This window comes from Sitophilus oryzae, unplaced genomic scaffold (genome assembly GCF_002938485.1).
Source record: "Sitophilus oryzae breed Bouriz unplaced genomic scaffold, Soryzae_2.0 scaffold_1745_pilon_pilon, whole genome shotgun sequence".
Taxonomy (NCBI): Eukaryota; Metazoa; Arthropoda; class Insecta; order Coleoptera; family Curculionidae; genus Sitophilus; species Sitophilus oryzae.
In genome coordinates, this window is record NW_022146441.1 from 2,630,517 (window position 1) to 2,653,534 (window position 23,018).

The window sequence follows — 23,018 nt, forward strand, 5'->3', positions numbered from 1 at the left end:
CTGTTCATATGTTGAGTAGGCCTCTTTGATTTGTCTCTTAGTGAGTGCGCGAAGACGCTTGAAGGATTCTAATGCAATAACGGAGTTGGTGCACTTGCAAATTCTGAACTGTCTGTATTTTTCTTTTAAGTTGATGATTATATCCCTTGTGAACCATGCTGGATAAGTCCTGGAAGTGTTCTGTTTATCATAAAGTGGTATTACTGCATCCATGATAGTAGTAACTTTCGTATAGAAAACTCTAACCATATCATTTACGTTGTCAAAATGCCCTGTCTCCAAGAAAGACCAATCAGTATTAAAAAATTGGTCGTATAATAATGGGTAGTCCGCTCTGCGAAAATTGTATGCTTTTAGGGATTTCCCGGAGGAGAGATTGGAATGCAGTTGCGTGTCAATGTTACACGTAATGTCTAATGTTGGGTGATGAGCATCTTCGGGTAGCAGAGGTTCAGCCTTGCTAACCACACATGGCAAATCAGTAATTTCGGATTTCTGGTGTACAAATTTTAGTCAGGAAATCTACTAACGACATCTAGAGAAATCCACAGATATCTAATAGACATCCACAGAAATCCACGGAAATCCATTGAAATCCACAGAAATCTATGGAAATCCACAGACATCCATGGAAATCCACAGAAATCCACAGACATCCATGGAAATACACGGAAATCCATATAGGTGTACACCAGAAATCCACAGGTGTTTACCCCTCGAAAAAAATATTTTCTGACACACCCTGTACATTTCAAAATAATTTTAAATTGTGCACATTGCCTACCTACATATACCCATAAAAAATTGTTTCTACATCTCTTTCCGTTTTCGTATAATCTAATTTAAGACTGACCCTGTATATTACTTTTTTAAGTTGTTTGTTTCTTTTAGATCTTCATCAATTAGTGAACCAAGGATTTTAGCAGCGGCACCCTCTCAAAATACCGAACTCGATGGAGAGTACGAAGTGGACGTGGACGATTATCACCCTGTACAGCCCCTAGTCCACGACCATGGTGTTAGTTTTGTTTGCCTTTCGTCCCCTTTGACCAAAGTCGATCAGCATGTGATGCAGGTACATTTTTTGACAAAAAAAAATTATCGAAAGAAAACAAGCTTTTAAAAGGTGAAGATAGTGGACCTTTTCACTACCTCACACCGTATATTTGTAATTCTAGCCAAAAATAAGGAAGTTAAGGAAAGAAAACCTTATCGATTTCTTCCTTTGAATAAGAAGACTAAGGAAGGAGCATATCAAAAATCTTAGGTACACCGCAATGGGCCTCAAATATGGCCGACTTAAATTCCGGCTTACCAGTGTCGTTCTAATTTTATTTAAAAAATGTAAAACTATGATGTAGGGTAGACGTGGGGTAGACTCAATAATTTGTTGTTTTATTTTACGTTGTGAATAAATGTTGGTAGTTATTAAAATTGTTATAAAAATATATAATTCTAATAGAAATAGATAAGTTATAATAAGTATTTATTAACACAAACATCCGATACGCTACTGAAGCAGGTAAGTCAAATTAACGTATCTAAATTCTTTGACATCTAATCTTTGACAAGTAATAAATAAAAGCTAAAATGCAAGAAAAATATATAATTTAGTTAATTTAAGTGAATTTCATAAATGATCGGTTTACTACACGTATGTATATTATATAGTCACTTACTAGCGAAAAGGTGTTCCATTATTTCACTCAATTTTTGCCGAGATCTACCGCACGCTACACAACCAACTATTTTAGAGTCTTTTTCGATAAATCGCTATAGTGTCACTGTTAATTTAAGTTCTGCCACAATTTCCATCTAGATTTACTACCTTTACACAACTATCAGTAGTAGAATAAATAATAAATAACATAAAATAAGCTCCGTAAAGACTGACAAATCCACAAAATTTCAAATCAAATTCAAATGTGTCAAATGAATCGTCAAAGAGAACTGTCAAGGATCCCCACCCTAGAGAGCTTTTATGGTGGCTTTTCCGCCCACCATGCATGAATACATGGATAGCATTATGCTCCTTCCTTAGTCTTCTTATTCAAAGTTTTCTTCATGTTCGTGACTTTTTTTTTCAAATTGATTTCTGATAGCTGGGCCGTTTCCCAAACTTTTTTCTTTGATATAATTAATGTTGAAAGTTTTTTTTAATTTGAAAAGACACGTACACATTTATATCCTTGGCTTTAGGACATAACTTTCTTCTGATAAAATATATTTTCGTAGAAAAAAATTTAGCGAAATTAATAAAAATTATTACAAAGGTATATACAGGGTGTTTCAAAACAAATGCGAAAAACTTTAGGGGGCGATTCCTTGTTCAAAATAAAGGGTAGTTTGCTTTATAAACGTTGGGTCAAAAGTCAACCATTAGGGAGATATCGCGGTACAAAGATGGCGGAAAATTAATGTTTTTATTTTTTATCTTGAAAAGAAAAAGAGATAGACTAATGAAATTTTATGGAAGCGTTACTGTTATGAAAACACACTTTCAGGTATTTTTTTTACTTTTTTAAAATGAGTGGAAAGGGTTGAAATAAACTACCCCTATCATTCTTGTTAACGAAATTTAAAGAAAAATCTTATCAAACACATGCAAATGCTTTAATTTGGATAGTTTAGTTTGTTTAGAACTTTTTTTTATCTCTTGCGTTTTTTTTGATAAACTCACCGATTTGAAATTAAAAAAATAAAATGTAAATCATTACATGTCAGGACAAAAACATTTTTAGATTAAGAATCTAGTGATAATAACGATAATAATAATCATCTAGATAATAACGTATTGCAGTAGAGTAATGTCAAATAAAATAATATTAGGAACATCCTAAAAGTAACAGCGGCCGACTAGATTTTTTCCTAAAAAATTACAGCAGGCCACTAGATTCTTTATCAGAAAATGTTTTTTGTCCTGACATGTAATGCTTTACATTTTATTTTTAATTTCAAATCGGTGAGTTTTATCAAAAAAATACAAGAGATAAAAAAGTTTCTAAACAAACTAAATTATCCAAATTAATTTTTTTGCATGTGTTTGATAAGATTTTTCTTTAAATTTCGTTAACAAGAATGATAGGGGTAGTTTATTTCAACCCCTTCCACTCATTTTAAAAAAGTGAAAAAATTACCAGAAAGTGTGTTTTCATAACAGTAATGCTTCCATAAAATTTTATTAGTCTATCTCTTTTCGTTTTCAAGATAAAAAATAAAAACATTATTTTTCCGCCATCTTTGTACCGCGATATCTCCCTAATGGTTGACTTTTGACCCAACGTTTATGAAGCAAACTACCCTTTATTTTGAACAAGGAATCGCCCCCTGAAGTTTTTCGCATTTGCTTTGATACACCCTGTATAATAGGGTGCACCAAAATTTTTTTTTAATTACCATCAAAATATCGTTCCTTGGAAAGTTTGAGATCTTAATATTAATATTAAGAGGTGTCTCATTGTGATTTTCTATTTCCCATTTAAATAAAACGGAGATTTTTTAATGTTTTTTTGTAAAATTGTTTGCTGAAGTTTGGTGTACTATTATTTTTACGCCCTGTATATAACCAGCCATCACCAAGGATAATAATGAAACCATTTCATAATTTAAGATACATTATATCCATATAAGTATAAATGGGACTTCTCCTGTAAAATTTAAAATGACCTTGACCTATTTTTATTTGGGTCACTCTGTGCACTTCGAACGAAACAAAGGTTTATAACGATTTTAACGCTTCTAATATTAGATGCCATAAATTATGCATTATACATTATTGATATTATACGATATTATAGTGCTTTAAATATTATTTAAACATAAGTTTATAATAAAAAAAATTTGTGAAATTTTATATTTGATATTGAAAGTCATGTAATAATTTTTCATTAATATAAGTAGTAATAGTATATTCCTAAACAATACTTTAATACACTTAACATGTATTGTACAGAGTGAGTCTTAAATAAATACACATATTTTTAAAAAAATTGGAATTTTTTGAAAAAAAAATTGGATTTTCTTAAAAATATGTGTATTTTATATTATTTATCTCCATTTTTGACCGGTATCTACCGCATTCTGCTCAACTACCCAAGCAGCATTTGGACGTCGGGACAACGTTGTGTCACGCGACCAACGGTGGCTAGCAGCCTAATTTAGTACAAACTGCAACGTTGTTTAAAATCCTAATTCACAGAAATACAAAACTATAATAATATGGCGTCTAAGTCGCGTTTTATCCTAAATTGAGATAATTATAGTAAAAATATTATTTTTTATGATTTAGTTAGAGACATATGCCAGATGGCAGTAAAGAAAAACAAAAGTATTTAAGTGTGGAGGATGTTTGAAGATCATAATTATTGAAACACTTTAACCGACTCTGTAACTCGTTACCCAAGGCAAAAAAGTTAAACGCAAACAACTTTATTGATAAATGTATTGTTTCTACTTTGAAAAATACTAATGGGCCTTAAAATTAAAAAAGTTTTAAAAAATTTCTTGAATTTTTTTTTTTGAAGAATGAGAATAATTTATTCGCAGTCGAAAAAATTGTTTCCGCCTGTTGTTTAGGGTCAAATATTTCAAGTTAATATATTCAAAAAGCAGGAATTGCTATTTTAGGAACGAAACATTTTCTTATTCAACAACATGGCGGCTTTCACTTTGTTGTTTTGGAGATTAAAGAGATTAAGATGGAGTAGTTCGAATAGTCGCATATTGGATTAATGAAGTCGCAGTTCAGCCTTAACAGGTAGTATACTAGTCGCAAGATTGCCTAGTCATCCTAGAGTCTAGCTTGTGCTGCCCTCTATATTCTAAATAAACGAGGGAGTGGATAAAGTATCGGTAATATGTCGATGTATATTTAAATTTAGTTTTATATGTACCTTTCTTATGTCCCATTTTAATTAAGTTTTTTTTTTATAAAAACAAAAACAGCACTGAACTGTCTGACTGAAGATTTAAGGTTATGGTTCAATACAGTTGCAAAAAGGTAGTGGCTCGACGTCCTACCAACGTAAGAATAAGGAAATCTAAACAACGTTGGAATTAGTAAAACAGACGACGTTTGCATAACGTTGGAATAGGTCCTGAAAGTGACGTCGGAAAACTCTTTATTTCCCAACATTGTAACTACGTTGTTCGAATCACCTAAAGATCACTTAAGCAAAAAAGGTTAAAAGACAACGTTTATTCGACGTCGTAGAAGCTTTTACTTTGTTTTAGTACTAGTTCAACGTCGGTAAAAGGTCACAACAACGTTTACATTTTTTGTAACTAATCCAACGTTGTGTTTAGGAAACATGTGGTCGCAAGTCGTGAAAATGCTACTTGGGTAACTATTTGAGTATAATTTCTAATAAATCCTAAATTTTAGATTCTTCACCACGGTAGTACGGTGGTGATATGGGAGAGCCAAGAGAACCAGACGCCTTCAACCATAAGAGGTACCTTCCTGTACCTCAGACTAGACAGGTCGTCCACTGTACTAACTTGGGTCAGACCAAGTTGGTCCGCTTTGAAAGCGGGAAATACAAACGACAGTGACCCATTCTCTCAAGATTTTAATTTGAGTTTCAATCCCGAGGATACTTTGGCTCCTGGATTGCTGACCAAGTTGGCACTGCAGAGCAGCGGGGAACAAAGTACCATGACAACATTAGATGACGGGTAGGTGCATTATGCTCTTAATAGTAGATTATTTTCTTTTATCTATGCATTATGCTGATTTAAGCTTCATTCAGTACCTCGCAATTAGTGAAATAAATTAGTGGTTTCAATTACACTGTATACTTTTTAATTTACGATCATTCTCAATGTTTAAAAAACACAATTAAAATTAACAGAATATCCTAGCAACAGCTTGCGTTAAGGAGGGTCCACATTTAGTAACATGTTATATAACATTGCTATTTAACAAGCTACATATCACATGTCAAAATACCGGGAGCCGTCCACATTATAGTTTTCGTGATCATGGATCGTTTTGGCGAGAAAGAGGTTCAGCTCGCAGCAGCGTCGTGCGTAATTATTTTTGAACAAAGAGAAAGGAAGACAAAAAAAAGCGGTTTTGAGTCCGCCATAGCCTACCAGCAAGATCTAGTTTCAGTTGAACTCAATTAGCTTATCTTTTCAATACCTGCCTGGGCTGTTCTCGTGGTGTATTTCTGTCTTTTAATTAACATTAATAACTTAAAAAAAACCATTTTGAATTATCCACTTCATCTAAACCATGCAGTACCTGATTTGCATTTCTTTTGTTCCATCTGGAACATTTTTTTCTCAACTTTTTCTCTTTCCAAATACATACCATGAAATGAAGATCGCTGTCAGAAAATTATATGGGAAATGTCATCGATCGTCATTTCATAGCCATCGCTGTCGCCGGTTTTATCTTGATATTTTCAGTGAAAGTGAAAGCTAGTTCTAGACAATAACAAAATATTTAGCAACGTTAGGAAACATTAATATAGCGCACCAATGTCAGTGGAAAACATCATGTTTGAGCTTCTCAACGGATAAGCGGCTTTCGCTAGTACATAAACCCTATGTTTTAGGGATTTATATTGGCTTATAGAGTTGATAACACACACAACTATACAGGATTTATTATAGATGTCCTTATGCATGACAAGCTGAAAATTATTTTACTAGATGTTCGAAATACACTTCTTGATAGCAAATTCCACACAAAAATAAATTTAGTCACATTCAACTTTACTCTTCTATAGTTTTTAAAATTATTTTTTGATATTGGTAAATTTTTTTTTACGTAATGTAGACAAGTGTCTTGGCAAAAATTCTAATAGTCAGTGTTGCCAAGTCAGCAGATCTCCTACTAAATCTAGTAGGTTTCACAGAAGTCGCAGTAGGGAATTCTGAAATACTTTAAATACAAAAATGTTTATTTTTTAATTATCCATCTAACAAAGGAATAGTATACAGGGTGTTCTAATTAAAAAAAAACGAAGAAAAATTATTTTACATTTTAGAAAGTTTGGCATAAAATTTTGAATAATCTGTGTGATTATACTCTGTATTAATATTTTTGAAACTTTTTATCAAAACATATTTAATAATATCTTAAGATTATGTAAAGTGATCAGAAAGGAAGCCAAAAATTCGATATTATACAGGGTGTTTCGTTTAAAAACTGAACAACTGAATATTATTTAACAAAAAAAAATGAAACCTGCAAACACAAGCGCTCTTTTCAATTTTTCGTTGATAATGAATCAGTAAAACTGCTTTAGTGAGACTGACTGACAAGTGAGAACCCGCCTTAACATCCGAAGATACGTATCTAGATATTCTAATATGTTTTACGAAAATTGGTTAACAATTTAAAAATTTAGAGGACTCTTAAACTGAGTAAAATTATTTTTCGCTGGAATTTGTTATCGAAATACATATAAAAACATTATATGTGTTTTTCTCGTATTTTTACAAATTTTAAATTTGTTTATTCCAATAATTTAATAATAAAATTTTATACCCTTGTTTCATATAAAACTTCAGATATTTTAAACGCGAAAACAAGATAGAATTATTTATTTTATCTATACGTTCCCGAGTTTTATTTCAATATTTTAATGAACAAGAGGGCCTTTTAAACGAAAAACAGGAAATGTAATGGCGCTTTAATTTTGATTTAAATTTCATTAAAAATATTTTCTAAAAGCTTTTACATAATGGATTCAAGTTTGTTAAAAAATACAGAATAACAAACAAAAAATGTAATATACAAAGTACCATGTGAATGCGATAAATTTTACATTGTTGAAACATCTACAGTTGCATGAGACATGACTAAAACATGACTTAGTCAAAAAAAATTAGTCATGTTTCGTTCAAATTTTTGTCATTAAAACCTTAGTCATGTTTTTAATCTTACTGTAGGCTTGCCCAATAAATTCTTTCTTCTTTTTTATTACAGTCTCCACGATAACATCTTTTGTTTACTATTTTATATCTTTATATACGCAAAAATTTCTAAAAAACATATGCAGACATTTTTAGTGTAACTAACCTAAAGATATTTTTCAGATTTTTGGATCTAATGTTAATCAAGGAGGTCCATTTGGGCGGTAGGGACCAGGAAAAAGACGCGGAACTGGCAATGGTGGCCCGCAGATACGGACTCAGCCATCAGCCCGGGAACGAATGCGCTTTTACCATTCTGCATGGCAACGGACTCAGTGATAACAGACTTTTCTATGTTATTTGTCCACCAGCTGAATGCAGGTAACAGAAGAATTATATTATAGTAAATATACAACACCTTGTATAACCAATAGTCGACGAAAAAAATTAACTGATCATGGTTTACATCTAAAGTAATCGCAAAACAATTTCCGATGCACGTGGTCAACTTTGAGTGACAAACGGTGCCAGATTGTGATGGATTTATGAGATTAATCTTAATGTAAAATTGGGAAACAATATATTTATTATCATTTTTTAAAGATTTTTACGTTTTATTTTTAATTTAATAATTAATATTTTGGTAATTAATTAATTTATTAGCAGTATATATTATATTAGGATTTTAATTAGATTTGGGGTGTCTATGTTTTGCTAAGTGCTTCAATAATATTTTACAAAGCATCGATGTTGAAGAAGGTAACATTTTCTGTTCATTAAAATGTTGTATCCTATGTTATAGAGCTTGTTTCTCTCTACAATTTCCTGTCTCACAATGTACCGTTTGTGTCCGGGAAGGGTTCATAGTTTCATAGTTGTCGATTTCCGAGAGAAATCAGTACATGTATATGATTTCGTATATTTTTCATTTTATTGATTTTATGGAAAGCACTGTTCATTAAAATGTTGTATCCTATGTTATAGGGCTTGTTTCTCTCTACAATTTCCTGTCTCACAATGTACCGTTTGTGTCCGGGAAGGGTTCATAGTTTCATAGTTGTCGATTTCCGAAAGAAATCAGTATATTATTTCGTATATTTTTCATTTTATTGATTTTATGGAAAGCACTGTTCATTAAAATGTTGTATCCTATGTTATAGGGCTTGTTTCTCTCTACAATTTTCTGTCTCACAATGTACCGTTTGTGTCCGGGAAGGGTTCATAGTTTCATAGTTGTCGATTTTTGAGAGAAATCAGTACATGTATATGATTTCGTATATTTTTCATTTTATTGATTTTATGGAAAGCACTGTTCATTAAAATGTTGTATCCTATGTTATAGGGCTTGTTTCTCTCTACAATTTCCTGTCTCACATTGTACCATTTGTGTCCGGGAAGGGATCATAGTTTCATAGTTGTCGATGTTCGAAAGAAATCAGGATATGTGTATTATTTGGTATATTTTTCATTTTATTGATTTTATGGAAAGCACTGTTCATTAAAATATTGTATCCTATGTTATAGGGCTTGTTTCTCTCTACAATTTTCTGTCTCACAATGTACCGTTTGTGTCCGGGAAGGGTTCATAGTTTCATAGTTGTCGATTTCCGAGAGAAATCAGTACATGTATATTATTACGTATATTTTTCATTTTATTGATTTTATGGAAAGCACTGTTTATTAATACAACATTTTAATGAACAAGAAAGAACAGCAAATAAGACAAAACAAAATAATAAAGTATTAAAAAAGCTATTTTGTTCAAATAATGGCAAGACCTAAACAATGATTCCAAAGTTATAATGAATAGTAGCTTTAGTTAATTATTTATTGAAAATACGAAATAATTTGTAGAAATTAAATAAAAAGGCGTTTTTATTTTTGTTGTAGGGTATGGTACAGTGGACTCTACTGGCTCATCCGTGGGATATCTCGTCTAAATTCTCTCTGTGATAAACGTTTGCTGTGGTTAAGGGAGCAATACCTGCAACTGTACCATGAGGATGGGTACTGTTGCGGACCACTGGCTGCGGATGCCATTCGGGTACGTCCAAATAAAATAATTTCGTAGTACAAAAATAATAATATTTTTACGAAATTCATCAAAAACTATAAGCGATACCCCCATTTAACCTTTTAGTTACTTAATCGAGGGCACGATTTTTAAATTCATTGTTACCAACCATGGATATATTTAGCGTCGGAGTGACTGACTGGAATTTAAATTTCCCGCTGGTGGATTTAGGTGGTAGCTCTGCTGTAAAAAATGTCAAGTTGCCCAGATATTTATTTATTTCCTGACATTGTCGTTAGTTTTTGAAATTTTAGTTTTGTATTACGAATTTTTGGTTTAAATGGATCGTGTTGTGATATTTTAAGCATAATTTTTTTACTAGCAGACCTTGCAGTCTTGTCTGTTTTAACTAACTTATATTTTTGTTTAGTTTAAAAAAGTGAGTAGAAAATATTTTTTCATTAAAAATACGTCTTTGCCAGAAATAAACATAAAAATTATTATAAAAAAATGAGTGCGAGAAGATTTTTGAAATAAACATTTTAGGAAAAAATGAGTTTTTATTTTTTTCATATTGTTCCACCACTTCAAAAAAATTCTAAAAAATTCCTGAGTGTAAAGAAGTGAAAGACATTTTCTGGCGATTTTTAGTGAGTGACATATTTCACAAAAATGAAGATTTTAATTTTCTTTCCGCCGCTTTTTATTTAAGAATCATGATCAATATTATTTTTTCATGTTTTTTGAAAACCTGGAAAACCGTTTGAGTTAAAGAGCTAAAAATGTAGGTGAATTATTTTGATTCGAGACCAAATCGATCCCCTGAGTGCGAGTCAAAAAAGCCGCGGGGCAGATTTCCTGTATTAATCGAGCTATACTAGAGGTGTGTAGTTCGTGAACGAACTAGTTCCAATGAACTATTCCGACCCCGGAAAGAAAGGAACTAGTTCCTGGTTTCTCAAAGAACTAGTTCCTCAGGACCTGTTCCGGGATCGAGACTGTGACCGATATAGAACAATATGCGACGGCGACGGATCGGCTAGCGCGCGTTGCCTGATGGTAAGCCGTACGTTATCGGATCCGGACCTAGAGGAACTAAACTAAATAAAAGTCTAGTTTACGTATGAACAGATCGGGCCAGCGCGATCGATGCTAGGCAGGAGTGGAGAGTGCCAGCCTTATGCCGTATGTTATCGGATCCGGACCTAAAGGAACTAAATAAGACTAGTTTACGTATTGATCAGCCAGCGCGATTGATGCTAGGCAGGCGTGGGGAGTGCGAGCCGTATGTTATCGGATCCGGACATAGAGGAACTATTAAAATACTAGTTCACGGGAATCTATTCAGTCGGCAGATCCGAGATATAATACAAGGCGACGACGATGGATTCGGCCTTGTCTTACCACAGAAAATTGTCGTGGATACTGTTTTTGATTTTTAGTTTGTTTTTTAAATATTTTATGGGAATGTTTCACTTTAGGTCCATAAAATTAAGAAATATCTTATAAAACGAAGTAGATATTCCGAATTTTTAGACAAAAACAAAAGTCTTGAAGTGAGGAAAAATGCAATTTTTCGTAAAATTTTTGTAATATTTGCTCCAATTGATTTGTGATATAGTTTTTTAAATTCTGATTTGAGTTTTTTTTTTAATTTTTTTTATCTGCTATAAAACTTACCTATATGTTTTTAACATACACAATTACACGTCTCGTTATATCTCCGTACATTATAAAAATTATACAGATCATACTGTGAATAGTTCTGACTGACAACGAAACGCATTAGCAAGCAAGAGGGATGTCAATGTTAGTCGGGAACTATTGTGAACTAAAGACCTAGTTCAAGGAACTATTCCTCTGGAGGAACTAGAACTAAGGAACTAGTTCCTCCCAAGGAACTAGAATTCCCACCTATAGGCTATACCCTTCTATCAAAACCCATTAATAAAAAAAATCCCATGTCTCCTGTCTCTGTAACATATTACATTATAGTCTAGTAATCTAATTTGCTTTCTACAGTCCGAAAAAATCACGTTTAAATTAGATTTATGACACTCCCACTTTATTTCTAGTCGTTTGGCGGAAGAGATTGGTCTCTGGCCGGTAACAAACCCGGAAGTAATCAATCTGGCGAGACTTCCGGTGCCCTACGTAGAGAGGTATCCATGAAGATAAAAAAGAAACAGATATTAAGCAATCAGGCCTTCAAAGTGAGCAAAGTAAGTACCGATAAAAATCGCCATTCGTTCATAAAAAACGCGGCATTTTCGTGGAAATATTTTCGTCATAAATTACGAAAGAAAATAAATATTTAATCTCGATAGGTGCAAAATATTTAGAGGTTTTTTAAAGCCAATTATTGGTGGATTTTATGGAGTCATCATGGAAATTGTTAGCTATTACTTTAAAATTGGCCTGTTAGTTTATTTGGAGTAAACATAAAGCTGGGAAATTCATAAAAATTTACGGGTTTGTTCGTATATAAAATTTCATTTTATCACCCCTTTTCGCTGAAAGAGTTTTTAATAAAAATAATTAATAAAATTTTGTGTCCGTAAAGATAATTATTTTTATTCAAAAATGTTTTTCCCTTTAATTTATTTGTGATGGGCATTACGATTCTTCTTAGTGAATCGAATCACGCGATTCAATTTCTCATAATGAATCGATTCTTACGATTCGTTCATTTGAACAAACTACATACACATTTTGCGTATTACAATATAAATATAGATCCATAGGCCACGATTCAATTTAACGAATCGTATTGTAGGCAATGACTCAATTTTCACGATTCTTTGAACGAACGAACTGTAGAAATGAACGAGTCGCATTGTGATCCGATTCAATTTTAACGACTTTTTTTTACGACTCCTTCGTTCAAATTTTATGGATCCGTGCTGGCCACGATTCAATTGAACTAACCTTATTGTAAGGAGTGAATCAATTCTCACGATTTTTTGAACGAACAAATCGCATTGTGATCCGATTCAATTCCTACGACTCTTTTTTACGACTCGTTCATTCAAATTTTATGGATTCGTGCTGGCCACGATTCAATTGAACGAATCGTGTTGTAGGCAATGAATCAATTTTCACGATTCTTTGAACGAACGAACTGTAGAAATGAACGAGTCGTATTGTGATCCGATTCATTTCTAACGACTCTTTTTTTTACTCGTTCAAATTTTATGGATCCGTGCTGGCCACGATTCAATTGAACGAGTCGTGTTGTAGGCAATGAATCAATTCTCACGATTATTTCAACGAACGAATTGTAGAAATGAACGAGTCGCATCGGATCACAATTCAATCCTAAGGACTCTTTTTTACGACTCGTCCGTTCAAATTTTATGGATCTGTGTTATGGCCACGATTCAATTGAACAAACTGTATTGTAAGCAATGAATCAATTCTCACGACTCTTTGAACACACGAACTGTAGAAACGAACGAGTCGCATTGTGATTCGACTAAATTCCTACGATTCTTTTTTACAACTCTCACGATTTATTTTTATTACTCGTTAAAATGAACGACTCGTTCAGTCTTTGCCTAACTCTGTTATAGATAGAACTAAATTGTTTATTTAAGGGGGTGATTCTTGGACCTACTTAAATTAAAAAAAATTATAACTTTGATGTTAATATAGGTATTTTTAAGACATTTGATACATTTCTTCTATGCCTAAAAATACATTTTTTTACAAAGAAACTTATATTTTTATTTTTAATTTTTTTTTAAATTTGTACAAAACTTTATTTTGTTTAAACTTGTGTATTATTCATTTATTCTAAAATATTTTCGTTGTTGATTTCAAAACAGCGGATGCTATTGATGCGTTGCTTCAGGAACGAAGAAGTGAGTGATATGTTGAACAATATCAATATCACCAGCTTGAATAGAAATTACACTATTTTTTGTGAACTGAAACTTTTTTTAGCTTAGATATCTATTCTCTCATTGTCTTTCTGAAGCACTGCTGCCTTAAAGACATATTCAGCTTGTGTTTTTCATTATGTCCAATCCAGTACCTTGGTACTATATGTAGATTGAAGATAATTATTTTCTCTATTTCTAACAGGGTGGTTCAAAGTTGGCGTATTACTATAACTTAGAAAATAGAAAATGTAAAATTGGTCGACACTGGCACTAAAATGTTATGTATATGAAAAATGTCAATAAAACTATATTTTCTACAACTATATCATAGTTGTTATTTGTTTTACTTTATATACAAAGTTTTCTACATGTTTACGAATTTGGCAACTCCAAATTTGAAAAGTTCTCTTTTTACTATCAATATATGGCACCAAATTTGAATCACCCTGTATATCTAGTATAGTCATAACAACGGTACATTAAGTACTTTATTCAGGTCCATCTGCTATGCTATATTAGGTAATTTCTCTGAATAAAAAGATTAAGGAAGTAGCATATCAACAAACGGGCCCAGCTGCATTCAAACGCCGATGCCCGATAGATCATCGAAGTTAAACGACGTTAACGATGCGAGTGGATGGACGGGTTACCGTCTGGAGGCCATGTCGTGCTATTTGGATGAGATCGCAATTTGTAATTAGATTATAAAGTGTAATCCGTGGATTACATGTTGTAATCAATGTATTACATATTGTAATCCATGGATTATGATATTTATATGTGGTTTACCAAATATAATTTATGCATTACGTAATGTTGTCGGATTACACTATGTAACATGGATTACAGTTGTTTTGGTTACAATTGGTTTTCTTAGTCTTTTTATTCGAAGGATTACGTAGATTCTTTTATTTACTTTTAATTATATTATACACAGGAAATTTTATTTGAAATATTTCAGGATAAAAGTCTGAAATCATCGTTTATCGAGCCGGCGACCATGTGCATGGAGAGTAGTTATTGGCGCAACCCCACGCATCACCGACAGTCTACCCCCACCACTTTTGGCGGTGAACACCAGCCAGACGTCGCCAGGCATCACAGTTTGGGTCAATTGGCCTACACATCGTCCAGTCAACCAAAATTTGACAGGTATAGAATGTTCAGCCATCAGTGTCACGTCATATATTGTCGAACTCTCTCAACCACTTGTCAACCAATCAATAAGTCAATAAATCAATGAATCAATACACTTAGAGACAGACGAATGTATTAATCAATAAATCGATAAATCAATAAATATAAGTAAATATTCAAGCTTTCTTTATATCTATATAGGGATCGACATGGATCGACTGAGCATCTTTGGCATGGTCGGCATCCTCGAGTGGGATCAATTTTGTACGACACTCAACTAGATTTTGTAGATTTTGTCACACTCTTTCGTTCCTTTAGGTAAATATTTCTCTTCTCGATTTTTCTTTACAATCGTGTTTTATCTCTTTCTTTTTTAGTTTACTTATTCGAAAGGATCTTAGAGACTTATTCGAACAATTAGCAATATCGTATAGAAGTATGGCTGTGAATTCGATAAAGATCAACGGAGTAAGATCCAAGGGATCGGATCAAGGCAGTAACAGGAAACCTTCAAAATTTGGTAAGTTTATCTGTGCGCTGTTAAAAACTCTGTGCGAATCCAAAAACCAATCTTACTGAAATCAAGGAAAATCTTTGATTTTTCACGGTCGTGAGTTCAGAGAAATTTCTTCGAGTGTCCTAAACCGTTGGAGGATTCCCATTCCAGGTTCTTGAGTTCCGCTTTAAGTTGGTTTCCACTCGTGAAACAGAACGGTTCTGGTCCAGTTAGTGGAGTGTTCGCTCCTTTGCGAGCCGGATCGTTCATATTGCTAGAGACAGAGACAGAAATACTTTTAAGAGAGTCATCGCTAACTTCCGTTGACATAGACAGCAAGAGAAAAAGAAGACGATTTTTTTAATAAACATTTTACAAACAAAAAGCATTCTCGTGAACTGAATATTTCCAAGCCCAGAGAACAATCAAACCTACAGCGACTCCGGCTGCTAAATAAATTGTTTTCATCCGTTGTTCAAAACTCCCCAAACAGACGGGAATAGCTAATGAGAAATCGAGCTAATCCTTCCCTTTTGCAGTTTGCGTGTATCCCGGGCCCTGAGAAGCTGCTTAAAATAATAAATAAATTAGTATTATTTATTATTCGGGCCACAGAACAAAAAGCAGACGCGACGGGAACTCACCGAAGAAGAATTACTCGACACTTGCCTAATTTCTGAATAGATTTGCATTTGCTTGGCTTTAATGTATAGCAAAAAATGAACGATATTTTTCTAAAAAGTAATTGTCGGAGTTTTATTTGTTTTAAGTTTTTCTTCTTAAAAATATTCTCACATTATTATGCTCCATGGATTACTCAAGTTTATGTCGTTTACACGATGTAACTTTTGTGTTACATACTGTAATCCATGGATTACAATTTGCAATCGAGATATTATAAAGTGTAATCCGTGGATTACCGTATGTAATCCATGGATTACAATGTTTATATGTTGTTTACCAAATGTAATTTCTATATCCGATTCTACTATAATTTATGGATTACAATTTGTAATATTCATTAGACAGCCAGTGTGTTAGTTTTTTAGAACTCTTTTTATCTGATGCTTTTCATACACGTGCAGGTAGTCAGAGCAAGAGTCTCCATAGTTTTCATAAACGGAACTTCAATGGAGCACAGAATCTGACTTGTTACATAAAGACTGTGCTACAACAATCAACTAGAAATATTAGTATTTTATGTTAAAAATAATACTTATTTACAAATACATAATATATAAAGTAAAATATATGGATTTTGAACCATATTTTCTTTTGTAGGTCTTCTCACGAGAAATAGTAGACAAGAACTGGAAGGTCAAGTGGTCAACACCCAAAAAAAAGTATTCGACGCCATAGCTGCCGCGAGTATCTTCACTAACTGCGCTGGAATTGACACAAACAACTCTCAAGTCATCACACTTTCCACCTTTACCAAGTTTCTAGAAACCAGACAGATGGAAACTAGAACCGATGATGAGGTCAAAGCTCTGATCAACGTAAGAAACTACCTTTCTTAAATTTCTTATACACTCGTTCGCAAGTTAATTTAATTACAATTTAAATACAGTTAATTAATTACATATTTTATAATGTCTTAAAGAGACACGAGCCTGACGCATCTTTGCGATCCCAACACTGTCTGTCCTTCGAAGGCTTCGCCAGGTACCTGATGGACAAGGACAACTTTGCCTTCATTCCAGAATGCGAAGTACCCTGTGAAGAAGAAATGAGGAGACCCTTGTCCACATATTACATAGCTTCGTCCCATAACACTTACCTTACTGGGCACCAGCTGAAAGGAGAATCGTCCACAGAACTTTACAGTCAGGTAACAAAAATTAATATTTCTACTTTTACTTTTACTTAATAGTTATATATGTATTATAATATATAGTTACTTTAATAACAAATGATTACGATATGTTTTGAAATAAAGTATTATTTTTAGGTGCTGTTATCAGGCTGTAGGTGCGTAGAGTTGGACTGTTGGGACGGTGAAGACGGGTATCCCATGATATACCATGGTCACACGTTTACAACCAAAATACCGTTTATATGTGTAGTGGAAACTATATACAAAAATGCTTTTGTCACTTCTCCTTATCCTGTGATACTCTCGATCGAGAATCATTGTTCTTTACAGCAGCAAACAAGAATGGCTCATATTTTTCAGGTAAATATATACAGGGTGGTCCGAACTGTATTCCGGAAACTTCGGCACTATATTCTGCAGATAAAAATAAGTTAAAAAGTTCCTATAAATGTATGTCCTAAAATGCTTAGTTTCGGAGATATACAGGGTGTAGAAGTTTCATTTTTATTTCGATTTTTTCCAATTAATTTCTGAAGTAACGTCAATATTTGGATGAAAGTTGTTGTTTGGGAATTTTTGGGAAATTTGATTTTGATCAAATTTCCCACCAATTCAATTTTTCAATTTGAGCGCCACCTACATATGTTTTAACTGGTATGAAAAGTAATAACTTTTCATATTAAAAAACTCCCTAAAAGTATATTTTTTCACTCAGTATTTTTATACAGGTACGAACGAAAAGTTATTACTCTTCAAAACAGTTAAAACAGGTGTAGGTAGCGCCCTCTACAAACAGCAGTCATATTGACATCAAAATCAAATTTACCATGTCAAAAAACTCCCAGACACCAATTTTCATCCAAATATTGACGTTACTTCAGAAATTATTTGGAAAAAATCGAAATAAAAATGAAATTTCTACACCCTGTATCTCCAAAACTAAGCATTTTAGGACATATATTTGTATAAACTTTTTGACTTATTTTTATCTGCAGAATATGCTGCCGAAGTGTCGGGGAATACAGTTCGGGCCACCCTGTATAAAATGAAAAATTATTATAATTTATTTATGGTTTTTACACTGGCACAATCAGACGAAAGAACTTGATTTCGATACCATACGATTGAAAAAAAACGGCGTCTAAGATGGCTGTTGGTGGAGGTGAAGCCCTAGATATTTACTAAAAATTGACATAAAACTCGTCAAAAATTAACAGTAATTACAGAAAAAATAAACAGAAAAATGTACAACAATTCCAGACATACAAATCTATTTCCAAAAAATTACTGGTGTCTTAATGACGTCTAGTGCTTGACCTCGCCAAAATTATCATCAATTGTCATTTCCCAGCCGTCTCTTTGACGTCATTTTTTTTCGATCGTATGGTACAGTCATGAATAGTCATTCTAAATTTCTCTCTATATTTACAGAGAATATTTGGTGATCGTTTGGTAACGAATTTCTTGTTCGAGTCAGACTACAGCGAAGAACCATGCTTACCGTCACCCGAGCAACTTCGCCACAGGATTCTCATCAAAAATAAGAAACTTACCGTCGAAATACCGGCACCGCTGTCATCTATGTCAACACCGGTACGACCCATGAGCGGCATGAGACACTCCGTTCCAGGAAGAACGAGTAGCATCATCAGTAACGCAAGTTCCAGTTCGTTTAATGACGATTTCAGTGATGACGATTATGATGATGAGGATGATGACGATAATATTGATGGTAAAACCTGGATAATTGTAGTTCATAGCAAATAAACTTTTAGTCACGTGATTAAGCTTGTTGCCCACTTTTACGTATTCTTTTAATCAAAATACTGTAGGAAACAAAAATAAATTAATTATAAATTTATAAACAGTTATTTACATCAACAAAACCCACCTCCTTAACAGCACTTAAGGGACATAAAGGGCCATTACTACCGCTTTCCCTTTCAAAATATTCTAATAAAGTTGCGATAATGACGCAACCAAAAGTTTAATTGTATCGAGTATATGCATTTTGATTAAAAATTTAGATAATTTATTTTTCTCTCTTTAAGAAAAGACAATTCATGCTATCCTGGCACCGAACGAATCGCCTAGACCTTACGGCACTCACGGCGCATCCAAGACCAGTTCGACCAAAAGGTCTTTACCAGCAGATGATAAACTAAGAAAAAAAGGCAGTCAGATATCCAAAGAGTTGTCGGACTTGGTGATTTACGTCCAGGCGATCAAGTTCCGAGGCCTTAACACCATATCGCCCAGTAGCTCGGTCAAACAGCGACCGGCTAGGGCTTGCGTGTCCATATCAGGTAGTTCTATCGTGACCACCGGAAGCAGTTCCGCTTCAAACATATCTTCGTCGGGTATCGGTAGCGAATCGGATAGTACCTTATACGAAAGCGAGGTAAGAATTAATATCTTAAACGAATAAATATACTCTATGACATAGAAATTGAAACACCTTATAGCATAGCTTTATTTATATGTTTTGTCGGTTGATTGCCTTCATGAAGTGTAGGAAACGATAACATTTTTATCCCAGTCTGTTTAAAAACCAGACTATTTAATTTAAATACAAACATGTTTTATTACAGTTGAGGGTTGTTATAACAGCAACATAAAGCACTAATTCACCGCACAACCATGATAGCATCATCAGCATGTGATTAAAGCTAAACTAATACCTACAATTGAACGTTTATACAGGGTGGTTCGAACTGTATTCCGGAAACTTCGACAGCATATTCTGCAGATAAATATAAGTAAAAAAGTTCGTATAAATGTATGTCCTAAAATGCTTAGTTTCGGAGATACAGGGTGTAGAAATTTCATTTTTATTTCGATTTTTTCCAAATAATTTCTGATGTAACGTTAATATTTCGATCAAAATTGGTGTCTGGGAGTTTTTTGACATTAGAAATTTGGATTTTGATGTCAGTATGACTCCTACTTGTAGAGGGCGCCATTTACATATTTTTAACTGGTTTGAAAAGTAATAGCTTTTTGTCCGTACCTGTATAAAACTACTGAGTAAAAAAATATACATCTACGACGTTGATGGTTCTCGAAATATTTGAAATGGAAATTATCAATACCTGTCCACTTTCCCTTATATTTACATTGACTGGGTGTTGCAATTTCTATGTCACACACTGTATATGTCGTAGTCTCATAGTGTATTCCGTCTTTTCATGAAGATCCTAGTCACTTCATGAAATAAACTAACCTAATAACCTACCATTTGGACGTCGGGACAACGTTGTGTCACGCGACCAAACGTCGGGGCGCAACGTCGGCACAACCTCGTGCCAACCCTAATCTGCACTAGTTTGGAGAATAATTTTTGGGTCGAAACGACGTTGGATACCGACGTTGGCTAGCAGCCTAATTTAGTACAAACTGCAAAGTTGTTTAAAATCCTAATTCACAGAAATACAAAACTAATATGGCGTCTAAGTCGCGTTTTATCCTAAATTGGGATAATTATAGTAAAAATATTATTTTTATGATTTAATTAGAGACATATGCCAGATGGCAGTGAAGGAAAACAAAACAAAAGTATTTAAGTGTGGAGGATGTTTGAAGATCATAATTATTGAAACACTTTAACCGACTCTGTAACTCGTTACCCAAGGCAAAAAAGTTAAACGCAAACAACTTTATTGATAAATGTATTGTTTCTACTTTGAAAAATATTAATGGGCCTTAAAATTAAAGAAGTTTTAAAAATTTTCTTGAATTTTTTTTTAGTAAAATGAGAATAATTTATTCGCAGTCGAAAAATTGTTTCCGCGTGTTTTTAGGTCAAATATTTCAAGTTAATGTATTCAAAAAGCAGGAATTGCTATTTTAGGAACGAAACATTTTCTTATTTAACAGCATGGCGGCTTTCACTTTGTTGTTTTGGGAGATTAAGATGGAGTAGTTCGAGTAGTCGCATACTGGACTAATAAAGTCGCAGTTCGGCCTTAACAGGTAGAATACTAGTCGCAAGATTGCCTAATTTAGTCATCCTAGAGTCTAGTTTTGTGCCGCCCTCTATAATATAAATAAACGAGGGAGTGGATAAACTATCGGTAATATATGTCGATGTATATTTAAATTTAGTTTTATATGTACCTTCTCTTATGTCCCATTTTAATTAAGTTTTTTTATAAAAACAAAAACAGCACTGAACTGTCTGACCGAACAGAACAATGAAGTGAAAATTTAAAATTTAAGGTTATGGTTCAATACAGTTGCAAAAGGTAGTGACTCGACGTCCTACCAACGTAAGAATAAGGAAATCTAAACAACGTTGGAATTAGTAAAACAGACGACGTTTGCATAACGTTGGAATAGGTCCTGAAACTGACGTCGGAAAACTCTATATTGTCCAACGTTGTAACTACGTTGTCCGGAATCACCTAAAGATCACTTAAGCAAAAAAGGTTACAAGACAACGTTTATTCGACGTCGCAGAAGCTTCTACTTTGCTGTAGTACTAGTCCAACGTCGGCACAACGTTATAAAAACGTTTAAATTTATTTTCATACCCAAGGTAGGGAGCTAACTATTTTTTGTAACTAATCCAACGTTGTGTTTAGTAAACATGTGGTCGCAAGTCGTGAAAATGCTACTTGGGTAACTAAACTCCTAACCACGTTAACTATTCCTAACGACGTTTCATGAAGTGACCTAGGATCTTCATAAAAAGACGAAATACACTATGAGACTACGATATATAAAATAAAATATCTGCAAAAAAAACAGAACAGAAGGGTAAAAAGTATATGGCATATGCATCAAGTGGTTATTATCTTAATATTCAGGTAAAGCAACAGAGACCAAACATCAACTATCCCTGTTACCAATGCTCGTCCATTAATGAGAACACAGCCAAAAAGCTTTGCAGAAAGCAGGCTTTGGGCTTGGTAGCTCACACTCAGACTCAGCTCATGAGAACCTACCCTGCCCCGATGAGAATCGATTCTAGCAACTTTAATCCTGTGATTTTCTGGTCTTTTGGTAAAGCATATTTCTAAATGTTCGGTTATATCGTAATAATAATTATTATTCCTGCAGGAATACAAATGACAGCGTTGAATTATCAGACTGAAGATACGGCAATGCAACTGAACAATGCCCTGTTTGAAACCAGTGGGAAATGTGGTTATGTTTCCAAGCCTAGAGTGATGTGGGATAAGAGTCACGTGATGTACAGAAGGTATGTAATTACACACATAGCCAAAATTATTGCATATATCGTTTAAAAATATACGGAAAGGAATTTAAAGAATCTTTTTTTATACATAGCTTTGATAATCTGTAATAAACATTTTTTTGTTAAAATGGATACGGTAAACAATGGTTATCGTTCAGACCCAATATTATTACAAATTCTTGCACATTTCGATTTGTGGTCTCTTGGGTTTCAGGAGAAATATGACCATTGTTTTAGCCTTAAAATGCCTAGAAATATTATTTCACCGTTTAATAGAGTCAGAATATAGTAACACTATCTCAACTCGGCAAGTTGCAATGAAAGAGATTTACTACTGCTGTGCAAGACCGTCAAATATCCCTAATTGGACGACACAATCCCCTGCTTTCTAGTACTGCTATTAAAAATGAATTAGCTCGCCTTGAAGGAGAAAATGTTTCACGAAAGACCATAGCAAGAAGACTCCATGACAGAGGATTACATTTAAGGAGGCCTCTACGTGTTCCGAAGCTTAATTTACAGCAGAAAATTACGCGACTACAATGGGCTGAACAGATGAGAGCAAATGGACCTAATTGGAATTTCGTCATGTTTATTGATGA

The 23,018-nt window shown here is 33.6% G+C and overlaps 1 protein-coding gene across 2 annotated transcripts in view; it reads left to right on the forward strand.

The window, feature by feature from the left end:
- The window catches only part of LOC115881970 (1-phosphatidylinositol 4,5-bisphosphate phosphodiesterase epsilon-1-like), a 264,861-nt gene that overhangs the window by 234,889 nt on the left and 6,954 nt on the right, over nucleotides 1-23,018 (forward strand). For both annotated transcript variants that reach the window (XM_030899730.1, XM_030899729.1), the window contains exons 9-23: nucleotides 892-1,075; nucleotides 5,384-5,676; nucleotides 8,053-8,250; nucleotides 9,760-9,913; nucleotides 11,959-12,105; nucleotides 14,729-14,919; nucleotides 15,106-15,222; nucleotides 15,282-15,424; nucleotides 16,682-16,899; nucleotides 17,004-17,231; nucleotides 17,352-17,576; nucleotides 18,648-18,948; nucleotides 19,268-19,617; nucleotides 22,025-22,220; nucleotides 22,278-22,419. In XM_030899730.1, coding sequence (XP_030755590.1) covers nucleotides 892-1,075; nucleotides 5,384-5,676; nucleotides 8,053-8,250; nucleotides 9,760-9,913; nucleotides 11,959-12,105; nucleotides 14,729-14,919; nucleotides 15,106-15,222; nucleotides 15,282-15,424; nucleotides 16,682-16,899; nucleotides 17,004-17,231; nucleotides 17,352-17,576; nucleotides 18,648-18,948; nucleotides 19,268-19,617; nucleotides 22,025-22,220; nucleotides 22,278-22,419 — 3,087 coding nt within the window. The remainder of the gene's footprint in view (nucleotides 1-891; nucleotides 1,076-5,383; nucleotides 5,677-8,052; nucleotides 8,251-9,759; nucleotides 9,914-11,958; nucleotides 12,106-14,728; nucleotides 14,920-15,105; nucleotides 15,223-15,281; nucleotides 15,425-16,681; nucleotides 16,900-17,003; nucleotides 17,232-17,351; nucleotides 17,577-18,647; nucleotides 18,949-19,267; nucleotides 19,618-22,024; nucleotides 22,221-22,277; nucleotides 22,420-23,018) is intronic.